This window comes from Littorina saxatilis, linkage group LG17, assembly GCF_037325665.1.
Source record: "Littorina saxatilis isolate snail1 linkage group LG17, US_GU_Lsax_2.0, whole genome shotgun sequence".
NCBI classification, from domain to species: Eukaryota; Metazoa; Mollusca; class Gastropoda; order Littorinimorpha; family Littorinidae; genus Littorina; species Littorina saxatilis.
This window is the reverse complement of record NC_090261.1, coordinates 71,321,061-71,335,826: the sequence shown is the minus strand read 5'-3', so window position 1 is coordinate 71,335,826 and position 14,766 is coordinate 71,321,061. Positions and strand designations below refer to the sequence as shown.

The window sequence follows — 14,766 nt, the reverse complement described above, 5'->3', positions numbered from 1 at the left end:
AGTATACTGAAACTAGTGAAAGTACACTGTCGTTCAGCGGGTTTGATGACATATTTTCATGGGCTTAATCCTGGTGGTTGGTCATGTAGTAATGTAGTATACATGTACAGGTCTACAAGTCTACAACTACAAGAGAAAATTAAATACAAGTTACAACATGGAAAGTGATCAGATCTGAATCATAACCAGCAATTGTTCCGATTTCCAGTAAAGACTGGACATATACCATGCTAGAAACAGCATTTACTAGGCCGAAAAGACACAGGTTGTACTTTGATGTTCGCATCCATTACCTGCTGACTTTCTGTTTCACAGCATCATGCAAACAGCAGACACCGGAAGTACAACGTGCATTTGCCAACTTTCGATTTCTCCAGCAGGAGAGCTACTTCCTGTAATTTCTTTCAGCTTGGGAGAAGTGCTTGTAGTTGCACTCGACGAAAACACGAATGTAGTGTTCATGGTTCTTTACTCTGTGTTGAACAACTTCTACTACAATATAAATGGGAAATAGAGCGTCATATGGCATCCAAAACTGACAGGTTGGGGTTTTAATAAATACTGCATTTTTGTCACTGTTTATACCGAAAAATACTCTCTCTCTCTCTCTCTCTCTCTCTCTCTCTCTCTCTCTCTCTCTCTCTCTCTCTCTCTCTCTCTCTCTCTCTCTCTCTCTCTCTCTCTCTCTCTCTCTCTCTCTCTGAGTCAGCATTGAGAAAATTGTTCGTGGTATATAACCAAGACCTTGCGGCTTCTAAAAAGTGTTTTGTTTACAAATTATGTATGCACTCAGGTATGCATGCTTTGCTTGCTCCTGTTCACAGTTCAGTGTTCGAAATCTGTTCATCAAAATCCTTGAACAATGATTGAATGAACTGTTGAAGTTGCACAGGTTGGACTTTTTTTTTTTAATCTTTTGTAATTTTAAACTGAGGCTCTGTTTAGAAAAATTAGCAGTTTGGACAGACGTGTGGTGGATTTTGAGGATTGTTCTTTGTGCTTACTTGATTTTAAGTGCTGACTGATTCCCCCTTTTTTTTAAGCAATAGACCCTATCGGTATTCCAAGCTCTTGCAAACTTCAAAGCATAGCAAAGCATGTGGTACAGCTATCTGGCGTGAGCTGCAAAAGCCAAGGCTCGCAGTTCTTAAGACGTTCAAAGAATAACAATAAAGAGCGTGTCTCGCGAATATCTCGCAAGAGCTGCTCATGAGATACCAAAATTGTCTGTTAGTGTTACTATTTACTTAGTATTACATTTACAGGTTTATGGTATTATAATCATGGTAAACTTCGGCAATGCTGATGCATAGAAAGCAGCATACACTGATACAGCTGCTCAGTCCAGACTTTATTTATTGCTAAATCAGCAAATGAACCAGCATGGGTTTTCTTTCAGAAACACAAGTGAACCATGCTCTCCTGAGACACTCAGCAAGCAGTAGAATCATCCCCATCCTCACCAACCTTCACCAATGTTTCTTCGTCTTCTTCGCCATTCACACATGATGCTTTCCCGACGCAAAAAGACAGTTGTCACCATACTGCTGGTGTGCACAGTGCTGTATGCAGCTGTGCAAGTCATGCACTACCAGGAAGAGTACAGTCCCCTTCAGGTTCTGGCCAGTGCGGAGAGCGAGGCCCAGCGGCTGCTGAAGTTTTTGACATCGTATCACTATCAGTGCAACAACACGTTGCACAGCACAAACATTTCTGACTGGGCTGTGTGTGTGGAGCAGGACGTCGGGATTAACCCGGACCCAAATTTGCCAAAGCTGGCGTACTCCATAGGGTAAGATTGCAGTCATACATGAATTAAGTTTGCAGCATGTATGCTGTATTCATATTTTGTGCTTGTTGGTTGTATTGTATGTGCAGGTGTCTCTGTGTGTGTGCTCTGAAAAAAAGTGTATTGAATGGTCTTTGTTTGTGTATTCATAAGGAGTTGCTTGAACTTGAAGAAGTTGCTACTCTTTTAATCAGATACTGAGATAGTCTAGTTCATTTTGGCCTGTCAATATCAGACACATTTTTATTAAAGTAGACTGCGTATCCATGGACGGGGATAGGTGTCAAGGTGAAGAAAAAATGGCCTTTGAAGCTAACAGCAGCACTGCAAATTTAATTATGCCATCAGGGTAAATACATATTTTTTATTTTTCTATACTCTTGGTTTTTCTTTGCAGTCCTTTACCAGACTACAGCTTTGAGGCGCTGATTTCACGCAACCTCTCCATCCGACAACTGGTCTTCCTTCACGATGCCCCGTCCATGACTGCGCACGCACTTCAACAGCTCAACACCACTGTCTACCACACCGTCATTGTGCCCAACGACCCAGCCGACTTTGGCCGCAATTCCTACGACATGCAGACGGTCAACAGCATTATGTCCAAGCTGGGTCATCGTCATGTGGATATTCTGAAACTGGAGAGCTTTCAGGACATTTCGCACTCGTACGAGGTTCTCTACTTCATGGTCAAGGATGGAATACTCTCGCGCTTCCAACAGCTCCATATTACTTTGGAGATTGGTGAGACTTTAGTGAAGATGATTCATGTGGCAATAAAGTTTTGCTCAGTGTCAAATTTTGCTTTAGAAAGGCAATGGTTATGCTGCAGGGGAGGGAGACTTAGTGGGGGAGGTGGGGTGGCATACAGTTGAATAGAAGGTGAAAAAAGGTTCATATATGCTTAGCAAAAAGGTCATCTTTAAATTTAAAACAAAAGACATCTTTACTCACCAAGACAAGGACAGCACAAAACTTGGTGTCAATTTTTTGCCATTGTTTCTTAAAGGCACAGTGCGCCTCCCGTAAACCATCACAGATACTGTCAGGCTTTTACACACAGTACAAACACCCTTCCATTTGAACGCTCACCAAACGGGAACATCCTAGGTGCCCTATGTGAAGAGCGAGCAATTTTCAAAGAATTAATTTTGCGGATTGTGTCAGTGTTGCGTTTTGGCGCTAGACCTAACTTTTAAAATCTAAATAATAAATTGACAGCTTGTTACACAAACATTCTTAAATCATAAAAGAATTCTTGTTTCATCAAGACAAGATCAGTACAATTCAAAGTTTTGAAAGTTTGAAAAAAGAAACGCCCGGAAGCAGGGTCACGCAAGGTCGTGGTTCTCGTAGCAGACGACGGTTTCTGCCTATTGCCAGTTCCTCTGAACAGTCAAAAGCATCGCGAGAGTTCTTGTGAACCACAGCCGTTTGTTTCGTGCATAGTCATAGGTACATGATAACGTGCTATTGCAGATAAGCTCACAGTCACAGTGAGTCGCATTCAAATTACTATTATACTAACTGACGACTGCATTGTGAAAAAGGGAAACTGGATTACACGGGTTCACGATGGCTCAGGGGTAAGATAAACCATGCAAAAATAAATTCTTTGAAAATTGCTCGCTCTTTACGGAGGGCACCTAGGATGTTCTCAAGCGGTGAGTGTTTAAATGAAAGGGTGTTTGTACTGTGTGTAAAAGTCTGACAGTATCTGTGATGGTTTACGGGAGGCGCACTGTGCCTTTAACATTGCTTGTCTCACCGATGTTTATTTTGTTGTTGTTGTTTTTAGAAAAAGATAATTTTTCATAATCTGTTGAAAAGCAGAAGGTGAGAAGGAAAGAATGGGAGAATACACAGTGTTGCCACAGACTGGCGGAAAGTAAAAACAAGTTGCAGCATGGTGTACATTTTGATGGACTGAAATAGACACCTAACACTGTGTCTCTTGGCTTTCCTTTTATCGTGGGAGCTTACTGTATGTGAAAAAAATCCAGCTTTTATCATTAACACAATTGTTCATTACTAATACTAGCAGTAAAACAGTGTCTATGTGTGCAGACAAAATAGATGAGTACTACCTGTATAGCTGGTACAAGACACTCTACACACTGTTTCACTCGGCGGGTTTTCGGCTGTACCATACCTCCGCCTCCAGTAACCTGTGCTTGCAGGTCACCATGATGGAATCTTGTCGCTACTTCATGTCTTGGGTTCGAAACCCTGGGCCTCGAACGTTTGTCCTCTATCCGCCAGCTGTTGACGGTGAGTTTGGTGAATGTGTGTGTTTGTGTTGGTGTGTGTGTGTGCGTATGTGTGTGTGTGTCTGTGTGTATTGATGGTGGTGATTAGTTTTGTTGTGGCTGCTTCTCTTATGTTCAAAACGCAGAGTGCATCTTTGTCCAAAGACTTTTTTATTTATTTTTTATTTGTCATCAATCTAGTTCTTGATTGGGGGGGGGGGGGGGGGGGGGGACAGAGAAATAACATTCAAGTACATGCAGTTTGCAATAGATAATGTCTTAAAATACATGGGAAATATACATCAATGGGCAAACACATGTGAAAAGTACTGGACAAAAAATAAAAACAACTGTGCACGTTGATGATGATGGTTTGTGTCGCTGTCCAGGTTCAGAGGAGTTTGAGGTCCAGAGACTTGAGGATTTGCTGGACAGGGTTGTTGAGCCGTCTTCAGACGATGTCATTCCTGTGTCTCTGTCCAGGTTCAGAGGAGTTTGAGGTCCAGAGACTTGAGGATTTGCTGGACAGGGTTGTTGAGCAGTCTTCAGACGACGTCATTCCTGTGTCTCTGTCCTCTACGGTCACTTTGCGTCTCGCCAGGCGCGTCGTAATGACTCGGTCTGACAACTGCCGCATTCTTGTCTTCAAGTGAGTATTGTGGGGCTTTGTATGTGTGTCTAGTCTTGTCTGTCTGTCTGTCAATGTGCATGTGTCTATTTGTGAAAATGTGTATACTTTGATGGTGTCAGTGTTAAATTTGATCATTTCTGGCTCTGCCAGATATCTGGCCTGTTACTAATTAACACTTTCTACCCCACCTATGTTGACCAAGGTTTTTATAGCCGAGACCAGCTGTGCTGCAGAATTGTAGTAACTGTGTAGCTACTGTGTATCAACACGCTGGAATGCAGGCGTTACATCGACGTTACAGGAAGCGACTGAAGCTAACAGTCTGAGCGGATATATCCGTACCTGGTCAGATAGAGCCATATGAGTGGGTACGGATAGATCCGTACCTGGGAGACAATGAGTTAAAGTACAGTATGAGAAAAAAGTAATTGTGTTGATTATAAAATAAAGTTGACTAAGAGAGTATGGAAAGATCTTCATGAGGTAGTAAAGACTATCTAAAGCAAAAACAGAAAATTGCTGATGTATTGTTGGTAAATTTTTTTTTTTTTAAAGTTGACCTCAAGCATATTCAGTTGTTGCGCATTTTAATGATTGAAAAATCTAAGACGGATTCTTTCTTGTCAGATACTCTGGTAACAATGAGATACAGTGAAACATTTCTTTTAAGACCCAAACCCCTCTTCTCCTCCCTGCCTCCAATTTCAGACTTCCTATTTTTTTAAGAACCTGTTTAAAACTGTAATCAGATTTTCTGTTTTTAAGGTCTGCAAATTAAGACCCATTGAAAGACTCCCTCCCTTTTAAGATCAGATTTGTGTAGGTCTTCGTCTTACAAGGATGATTCAACTATAATCGTGGATATGTTGTTTTTTTCAGATTCGACATTGGATCAAAAATGGCAGAAGAGGTTTCAGCCCTCCATGTCAAGTGTTCAGTTGTTGTCTTCAATCCTGTTAGGAATCGACAATATATTTATGATTTCTCTTCATTCAATATGAGGTAAGTATGTGTCTGATATGCCTGTGATGTGTTGTCTTTGAGTGTAAACACGATTTTGCGTAGACTTGCCATACTTGCCAGATTGCTTGTTGTCTGAACATGTCAGCCTCTGTTGTTCTTATGAAAATGTAATAACTGTTACTCAATTACATGCAAGTAGACAGCTTATCTCTGTGTGTGTGTGTGTGTGTGTGTGTGTGTGTGTGTGTGTGTGTGTGTGTGTGTGTGTGTGTGTGTGTGTCACTGTGTGTGTTTGTGCTTGTTAGTTTATATCACATATGTTGTGTGTATGTTGTGAATTTGTTGTGTGTGTGTTTGTTGTGTGTCTGTGAATGCATGTGTGCATGTATTTTAAGTATGTGTGGTGACTGTGCATGTAGAATTTTTAAGTAAGTGATATGTTAACTAAATGCGACTGTGTGTATGAGCTTGGAACAAAATGAATCATGTAACAGTCCCACTAAATCACTTTACGTAAAACCATGTCTCTTGTTTTGTGCACACAGACGCTCATCTTTACACAACAGTCCCACTAAATCACCCATGTCTCTTGTTTTGTGCACACAGACGCTCATCTTTACACAACAGTCCCACTAAGTCACCCATGTCTCTTGTTTTGTGCACACAGACGCTCATCTTTACACAACAGTCCCACTAAATCACCCATGTCTCTTGTTTTGTGCACACAGACGCTCATCTTTACACAACAGTCCCACTAAATCACCCATGTCTCTTGTTTTGTGCACACAGACGCTCATCTTTACACAACAGTCCCACTAAATCACCCATGTCTCTTGTTTTGTGCACACAGACGCTCATCTTTACACAACAGTCCCACTAAGTCACCCATGTCTCTTGTTTTGTGCACACAGACGCTCATCTTTACACAACAGTCCCACTAAATCACCCATGTCTCTTGTTTTGTGCACACAGACGCTCATCTTTACACAACAGTCCCACTAAATCACCCATGTCTCTTGTTTTGTGCACACAGAAGCTCATCTTTACACAACAGTCCCACTAAATCACCCATGTCTCTTGTTTTGTGCACACAGAAGCTCATCTTTACAGAGCGAGAGTTTGTCGCTGTCGGACGTCATATCTCGCTTCTTGCTGACGGAGCAGCAGACCAACATTGTGTACATTGACCTGGGTCAGTCCGGCTGGACCTTCCTCTCCCTCTTCCTGGACTCTGGGGCATTACAGGTCAGTGTACAGTGGACACCCCCCCCCCTCCCCCCTTCACTTTGTGCCACTTCCAGAATAATAACCTTGAAGCCTCTTGATTCCAAAAGCGACTGTAAAACATGCAAAAACACAGCTGAATTAACAGCCAGGAGTACAATTAGCAGGCTTTTGTTATTAATTTATTTATTATTTTAATTTTTGATTAATCTTTTTTATTTTTTTAATTTTATTAATTAATTATTGATTGATTGATTTATTCATTTATTTCTTTATTTATATGTTTTCATTCATTCATTTTATTTTATTTTTTGTTAATAGAAAGTGGACCAGCTGATTCTGGTGGCACCGGTGTTCCTGGTGCCCATGCACAGCTCACGTCAGCCAGCCGCGGTGCTACGACAGCATTACAGCGAGCTGCAGCGTGTCATGGCCTTTCAGATGACGCTCAGCGAGTCTTCCACACTGGCTCAGGGCTCCCTAAGGTTCCACTCTGCGGGAGACCTGTGGTGGCTAAACTTTGTGAAGAAATGAAGGAAGCGTGTGAGAGGATATTTGGACCAGTAACAAAAAATAATGACCATTTTGACCAGTTACAAAATAACTTTGGTCATTTGGACTGGTTACAGAAGTAATTATGGGTTCAACTGTTGCTGTGCCAGAGGTGTAATAGCTCTGTGAAGAAATGAAGGAAGCATGTGAGAGGATATTTGGACCAGTACAAAAATAACTGGCTATTTGGAGCAGGACCAGTTACAAAAATAACTGGGTATTTGGACCAGGACCAGTTACAAAAATAACTGGCTATTTGGACCAGGACCAGTACAAAAATAACTGGCTATTTGGAGCAGGACCAGTTACAAAAATAACTGGGTATTTGGACCAGGACCAGTTACAAAAATAACTGGCTATTTGGACCAGTTACAGAAGTAATCACGAGCATTCAGGGGTTCAACTGTTGTTGTGCCAGAGGTGTAATAGCTCTGTGAAGAAATGAACGCTCCTGTAAAGGTATTCACAGCAGTTACAAATGGGATAACTGCCATTGTTCTGTTAGACTTTTTGGTTGAACAGGTCTGTGAAGTAGTGAACACTGTCTGTGTTGGAATTTTGAGACCTGTTGCATAGGGAATGATGGCCAGGGGTGCTGTTATTTATAGTTCTGCCAGGGTGCAATAGCTCTGTGCAGAAGTGACCGCTGCTTGTGTAAGAATATATGGAGCGCAGTGGTTAGTGCATCGGGTTGCGAGTCGGGAGGTCGTGGGTTCTAATCCCATCAGAGTCATGTGGGTTTTTCAGGCTCGGCTGGTTTCCTACCCAGATCAGAAGTGCTATGGTTCGAATTGGAAGATGGGGACCACACAACAGAGTGTCATTAACTTCACGAATGCAACTTTGAGAGTGCCCAGGATGTGCTAATCAGTCTTGACCAACACCCCAGGTGCAGGGGCTGGTTGACACCAGAATTGTCATGACAGTAAGCAATTTGGTGGAGGGGGGGGGGGGGGGGTACGGTACTTTCGTCCGCGTAACAGCCGCCATCGGCGATAGTTAACTTTATTCTCAATTGGCGTATTCTTATTTGGACTGAATGTTGCTTGTACGATATTTGCCGAGTAGACTCCGAGGATGATAAGAATGCTGTCGGAAACAGCCGAGCAAGTGGTTTTATGCTGGTTCCAGAATTTGCCGAAGATTTCCGAGCACTTTCTTTGTTTTTACGGATCGTGCAGTTTCTAGACCACGTGCCATTTTGGTCACCATGCATCAACGAATTACGATTAACGAAAAGGCCCTTGCGGCCGAAATCGACTCAAGTGTGAAAAACAAATGGAATTTTGGTTGGCTTGAGGAGAGAGAGAAGACTTCGATCTGGTTGACGAAAGGCAAAGTCAAAAAAGAACACACAGTGGAGCTCTCTGTTAACGATTTTGAACACATTGGTGAGAAATTACTGCAGCTTCAAGTGCACTGTTTTGTAAAGTTATGGTGTCTCCTGGTGCACGTTTTAGGTGTGGAAAATGCCAAAAACCCTCAGCTTCAGGGGGCAACGCCCCCTGACCCCCTGGCAGGGGCCTATAGCATTATTTTCCTCCTTTTTGATGATTTCCTGTTCCCATGCCTGAGTAAGAGTAGAGTGCTGCCCTGTCACGTAGTCTCAAACTACCATGAAAATCCATAGCAACATCATTATCATCATTCTCATTTTGTTAATCATCTTTAAAAAAAAAAAAATGTTTTAAAAGAGAATTTGTTTTAAAAAAGAATTTAGTTTCTCTGAATTTTTGTAATATTTACTGTCCCAGCAGCTTCCACCTTGAAAATGAAAATGTACGCAACGAATATGTTTTCTGTATGAAAAGAAATGTATTGAGTGTAAATGCGTCTGAGATCGATAGATTGTAATCACAGACACCCAGGCAATGTCATGACTCATGCTACTGAACAGAGGTGATTTTTACATTTATTTTATTGATTTTTAAAAAAACATATTTCAAGACTTGTGACTCAGCCACAAGTGTTCTCATAAACTTTGAGAAGTTGAGGAAGAGAAAAACGGGCAAACTCTTAAAACCTAATGAAATGGTGTTTCTTTATGTGTCCTTGGTATTTATTAACAGTACGAAAATGTATAGTACAAAATAATAATAGCAATCAAAATAATAATAGCAGTCAGTTTTTACACTTGTGGACTTTAATTGGTTCGAGTCTTGGTATTGTTTTTTTCTTGAGTTTTAGTAGTGGATGTATTTGGCAATGGTTCTGTATTCAAGAAAATTTGTCAGCTGGAGTTTTTCACCAGTCTTGTGAGTGTAAGGCTGAGTGTCTGTGTTTCTGTCTGTCTGTGTGTGTTTGTGTGTTTTTTGGTATATGTTTGTATTTTTTGTGTTGTCTGAGTCAGTTTTCTTGAAGGCCCAAAACTTACATTGACCTATTTATATTTTGGTTAATTTATGATGATACAAGTTCTTTGGCATGTGTTTAAAGGATGTGTGCTATGAATAATGATTTTCTTTTAATGCTCGTGCCTGTTGTTTGCATGTTACATTTTTTAAAGCAAATGAGAAAATTGCTTTTTCTTTCTTACTATATTTAATCATTAGTTTAAGTTGAGGTGGCTGGATACATGTACTTTAGTGTGTGGGTGTGTGTGTGTGTGTGTGTGTGTGTGTGTGTGTGTGTGTGCCCATTTTATAGGAACTTCTGAGCTTCAGTAGCCTGGAAAGAGATGAGCCTGTAGATATCTGAGTTTGTTATGGATTTATTTCCCCGAGTCAACTTTATGCAGACTCACCTCGGTGTCTGAATACCCCTGTGTATACTCAGAAAGATCCCAAGTTATAGAGATCGCGCATGATGTTTTTGCATTGATACACTCAGTATATATTTGCATGGTCAGTAGCTGAGACTTTTTCAGCTTAAAAATGACTTTTGATATGTCATTACAGTATTGCATTGGGATTTTGTTTCTGGTATTCTTATTTACACAACCCTGTCAAAATGTAACAGATGACTACTGCTTTGAGCTGGAGTAGCTGGAGTAAAATTCTGTTCTTTAAATACTATAGGCATTTTCCCCCCTCTGAAATAGGTTACCTGGTACAAGATTGTCACATGAAAATTGCATTACATTATATATGTACTGAATTGTTATCATCATCATCATCATCATCATCATCATCATCATCATCACCATTACTATGCTTACTTTTATTACAAGACGTTGTTCAGCGATTGAGTTAACTGGACATTTTTGACATTTTACCTGAGAATTCTCATAATACAAGAAATTAAATTGGCTAGCTGTTTAAAGGTGGTCGTGTGTGTGTGTGTGCGTGTGTGTGTAGAGCGATTCAGAGTAAACTACTGGACCGATCTTTATGAAATTTGACATGAGAGTTCCTGGGTATGATATCCCCGGACATTTTTTTCATTTTTTCGATACATGTCTTTGATGACGTCATATCCGGCTTTTTGTAAAAGTTAAGGCGGCACTGTCACACCCTCATTTTTCAATCAAATTGATTGAAATTTTGGCCAAGCAATCTTCGACGAAGGCCGGATTTCGGTATTGCATTTCAGCTTGGTGGCTTAAAAATTAATTAATGACTTTGGTCATTAAAAATCTGAAAATTGTAAAAAGAAATATTTTTTTTATAAAACGATCCAAATTTACATTCATCTTATTCTTCATCATTTTCTGATTCCAAAAACATATAAATATGTTATATTTGGATTAAAAACAAGCTCTGAAAATTAAAAAAATTAAAAATTATGATCAAAATTTAATTTTCGAAGTCAATTTAAAAACACTTTCATCTTATTCCTTGTTGGTTCCTGATTCCAAAAACATATAGATATGATATGTTTGGATTAAAAACACGCTCACAAAGTTAAAACGAAGAGAGGTACAGTAAAGCGTGCTATGAAGCACAGCGCAACCGCTACCGCGCCAAACAGGCTCGTCACTTTCACTGCCTTTTGCACTAGCGGCGGACTACGTTCAATTTCATTCTGTGAGTTCCACAGCTTGACTAAATGTAGTAATTTTGCCTTGCGCGACTTGTTGCTTTTTTTCAATTATCTTGAGGTTAGATTCCAATAAAAATTATGTCAGATGATGAATGAACCATGGGGAAAAAAGTTATAGAAAAAAAAATATATGTTAAAAAAAAAAAGGTTTTATTTTTGGGAAGTGTGACTCACACTTCCAATATTTTGTTTTCTGTTTGCTGAGAACATGTGCTTTGCCTAAAAATATCGACCAATCAAATTCATGTCACTATGCTGACAGCCATGCCCACACAATCACAGCAAAAGTTTGACACTGGGTATTGGAGCGCTGTCTAGGTTTTTTTTTAAACGAACGAAATGCACGGTATTCGAGAGGAGTTTTGCAGAATACAGAATACAGAATACAGAATACAGTATTTATTGAGCCAAGTGACATTAAAAAAACATTTTAAGCACAAGGAATTTAGCGTAGTGTTGGTAAAATCACGCACACACACACACCCACACACACACTGACACACACACACACACACGCCCACACATTCACTGACATACACACCAACACACACACGCCCACACTACAGCAGTCACGATCACACCATCACACACAGGGCAGACATGAGGTAAAACAAATGACAATCATCTATTAAAAGAAAAAGTACAAAGAGTGGTCTAAGATGCTGGTGGAAGGGTCTACACAGAATACAATTTTATAATCTAATGCATAGTTAGAACTAGCCCATCCCCTCCACCCACCCACTCATGAATGACTAAAATAATGCAGCTAAAAATATAGAAAATGCCATCGGCATTTGCCAAATAAGGATATACTACTATGCTGAAATGAATTTTCAAACGGCTACCCTGGCTTTGTCCTTCTTGATCGAAGGGGGGTGTATTGTTGATATTTGTAGGGAATAGACTCAGCATTTTAATGGTCAAATGTCTATTTATGAATACAAAATGTAGACAAGAACCTTTAAATGATACTAGTTGATAGATGGCTTGACTGGTTTTTCTGTCACAAATGCAAGGAATCAGTACAATTTAAATTTCTTTGACCAGTTAGCATCACAGAGTGACATTGTTCTGTGGGAGCCCGGATTGATTTTTAGTAAAGACACGCCTTTTAAAAAATGTCCAGAGCGATCATTGTGAATACTATGGAACCTCTCTTAACGTTTAAAAAGAGTTTAGTCATGTGAATAATCTTGGAAGGTTTTCATTACTGTGGATGACTGTGGGGTGAGTGGATTTCTGTGCGTGGAAAATAAAGATTTTTGACACTTGAAAGGTTACCATGATGTTCGATTTTTCACCTTTTTACATTTAGTCAAGTTATGACTAAATGTTTTAACATCGAGGGGGGAATCGAGACGAGGGTCGTGGTGTATGTGTGTGTGTGTGTGTGTGTGTGCGTGTAGAGCGATTCAGACCAAACTACTGGACCGATCTTTATGAAATTTGACATGAAAGTTCCTGGGTATGATATTCCCATACGTTTTTTTCATTTTTTTGATAAATGTCTTTGATGACGTCATATCCGGCTTTTCGTGAAAGTTGAGGCGGCACTGTCACGCCCTCATTTTTCAACCAAATTGGTTGAAATTTTGGTCAAGTATTGTTCGACAAAGCCCGGACTTCGGTATTGCATTTCAGCGTGGTGGCTTAAAAATTAATTAATGACTTTGGTCATTAAAAATCTGAAAATTGTAAAAAAAATATTTCTTTTATAAAACGATCCAAATTTACGTTCATCTTATTCTCCATCATTTGCTGATTCCAAAAACATATAAATATGTTATATTTGGATTAAAAACAAGCTCTGAAAATTAAATATATAAAAATTATTATCAAAATTAAATTGTCGAAATCAATTTAAAAACACTTTCATCTTATTCCTTGTCGGTTCCTGATTCCAAAAACATATACATATGATATGTTTGGATTAAAAACACGCTCAGAAAGTTAAAACAAAGAGAGGTACAGAAAAGCGTGCTATCCTTCTTAGCGCAACTACTACCCCGCTCTTCTTGTCAATTTCACTGCCTTTGCCGTGAGCGGTGGACTGACGATGCTACGAGTATACGGTCTTGCTGAAAAATGGCATTGCGTTCAGTTTAATTCTGTGAGTTCGACAGCTACTTGACTAAATGTTGTATTTTCGCCTTACGCGACTTGTTTACTTTTCTGTCACATCTACCTGCCATGTTTATTCATTCTCTGTCATCGTGGGATCCTCTCACGTGTGAGTGTGTGTGCGTGCGTGCGTGCCTGTCTGTGTGAGTGTGTGTGTGTGAGTGTGTGTGTGAGTGTGTGTGTGTGTGTGTGTGTGTGTGTTGCAGCAGGACATATTCATGAAACCCAAATCAAATGCAATGTACCATTCACTCTGTAAAACCAGGATCTTAACTCAGCACCCACCCGCCACAGCCTCTCCCAGGAAAATAACCGGGAGGGGGGGGGGGAAGAGATAGAGAAAGATGGACGCGGAGAGGGAGAGAAATGGTGGGAGGGGGAGGGGGGGTGAAAAAGAGTGAGACAAGGATAAGGAGAGAGAGCGAGTGATACAGACAGAGAGTTTGCTTGTTAACTTTCAGGGTTTTATTTCATTTTTAATCAGCCAGCCCTTCTTCACAGAAAATCAATGCGCAAGCCGGGCCTGGGCGACGTTATTTGGAGCTCCTGGGTTGCCCGGTCGTCAGAGTCCCCCTCCCGGATGTTCGGCGCCAGTTTGGCTGCAGGAGCTGCCGGAAGGTCGCGAGACGCCCACTAGACCGCCTTAGGGGGCCCCACTCCGGATTTGGGTAAGGTTTACTCCCTAGCCTTTCCCTTTCCAAAGGCACACACAAGGCAGTGCGGCTAAGTCACCCTCAGCGGGGGTTTAATTTTGAATCAGTGTTTTCCTTCACCTGGATGAGCTACCGACCAAGGTTGACGAGCCCCATCTACCCGAAGCAACTGGTTTGTAGGCGCCAGTGACCCGCCTTTTGCCCCTTCTCCTGTCAGTAGAAACAGTTCCGCCAGGTCAGAAAACTGCCACACCGGTGTCCCGGTGTGAAGGCAAGACGTTGCCATGGACTTGGCTGTCAGAGGCTATTCGTTGAGACGCGCGCCTTGGGAGCATTTTAAGGAGCAACAAGAGCTTATCCTCGCTGCCCACCCCCGACTTAACAGCCTTAATTATGAACCAAAGGCTGAAACTCACAGAAAATCAATGCACACCACGCCTTTTCTCTTATTCAGGATAATGACCGGCGTAAATCACCACCTGGTCTCACAGAAGTTCCCTGTTATTGTCGTCGTATAGTAACATACACTGGCCATATAGCGCTCATTGAACAGAAGGTAGGACGGGTAAAGGAAGACAGCTCTCTATAAATGACAGCTCTCTA

At 40.9% G+C, this 14,766-nt stretch overlaps 1 protein-coding gene across 1 annotated transcript; it reads left to right on the top strand.

Annotated features, from left to right (window-relative positions):
• Positions 1–403: 403 nt before the first annotated feature.
• LOC138952412 (uncharacterized) lies at positions 404–12,669 on the top strand. The gene is made up of 8 exons (XM_070324078.1): positions 404–542; positions 1,400–1,792; positions 2,187–2,533; positions 3,857–4,060; positions 4,522–4,687; positions 5,549–5,671; positions 6,727–6,877; positions 7,178–12,669. Exons 2-8 carry the CDS (start codon positions 1,476–1,478, stop codon positions 7,388–7,390), a joined length of 1,521 nt encoding a protein of 506 aa, XP_070180179.1. The 5' UTR covers positions 404–542; positions 1,400–1,475; the 3' UTR covers positions 7,391–12,669.
• The last annotated feature ends 2,097 nt before the right edge of the window (positions 12,670–14,766 follow it).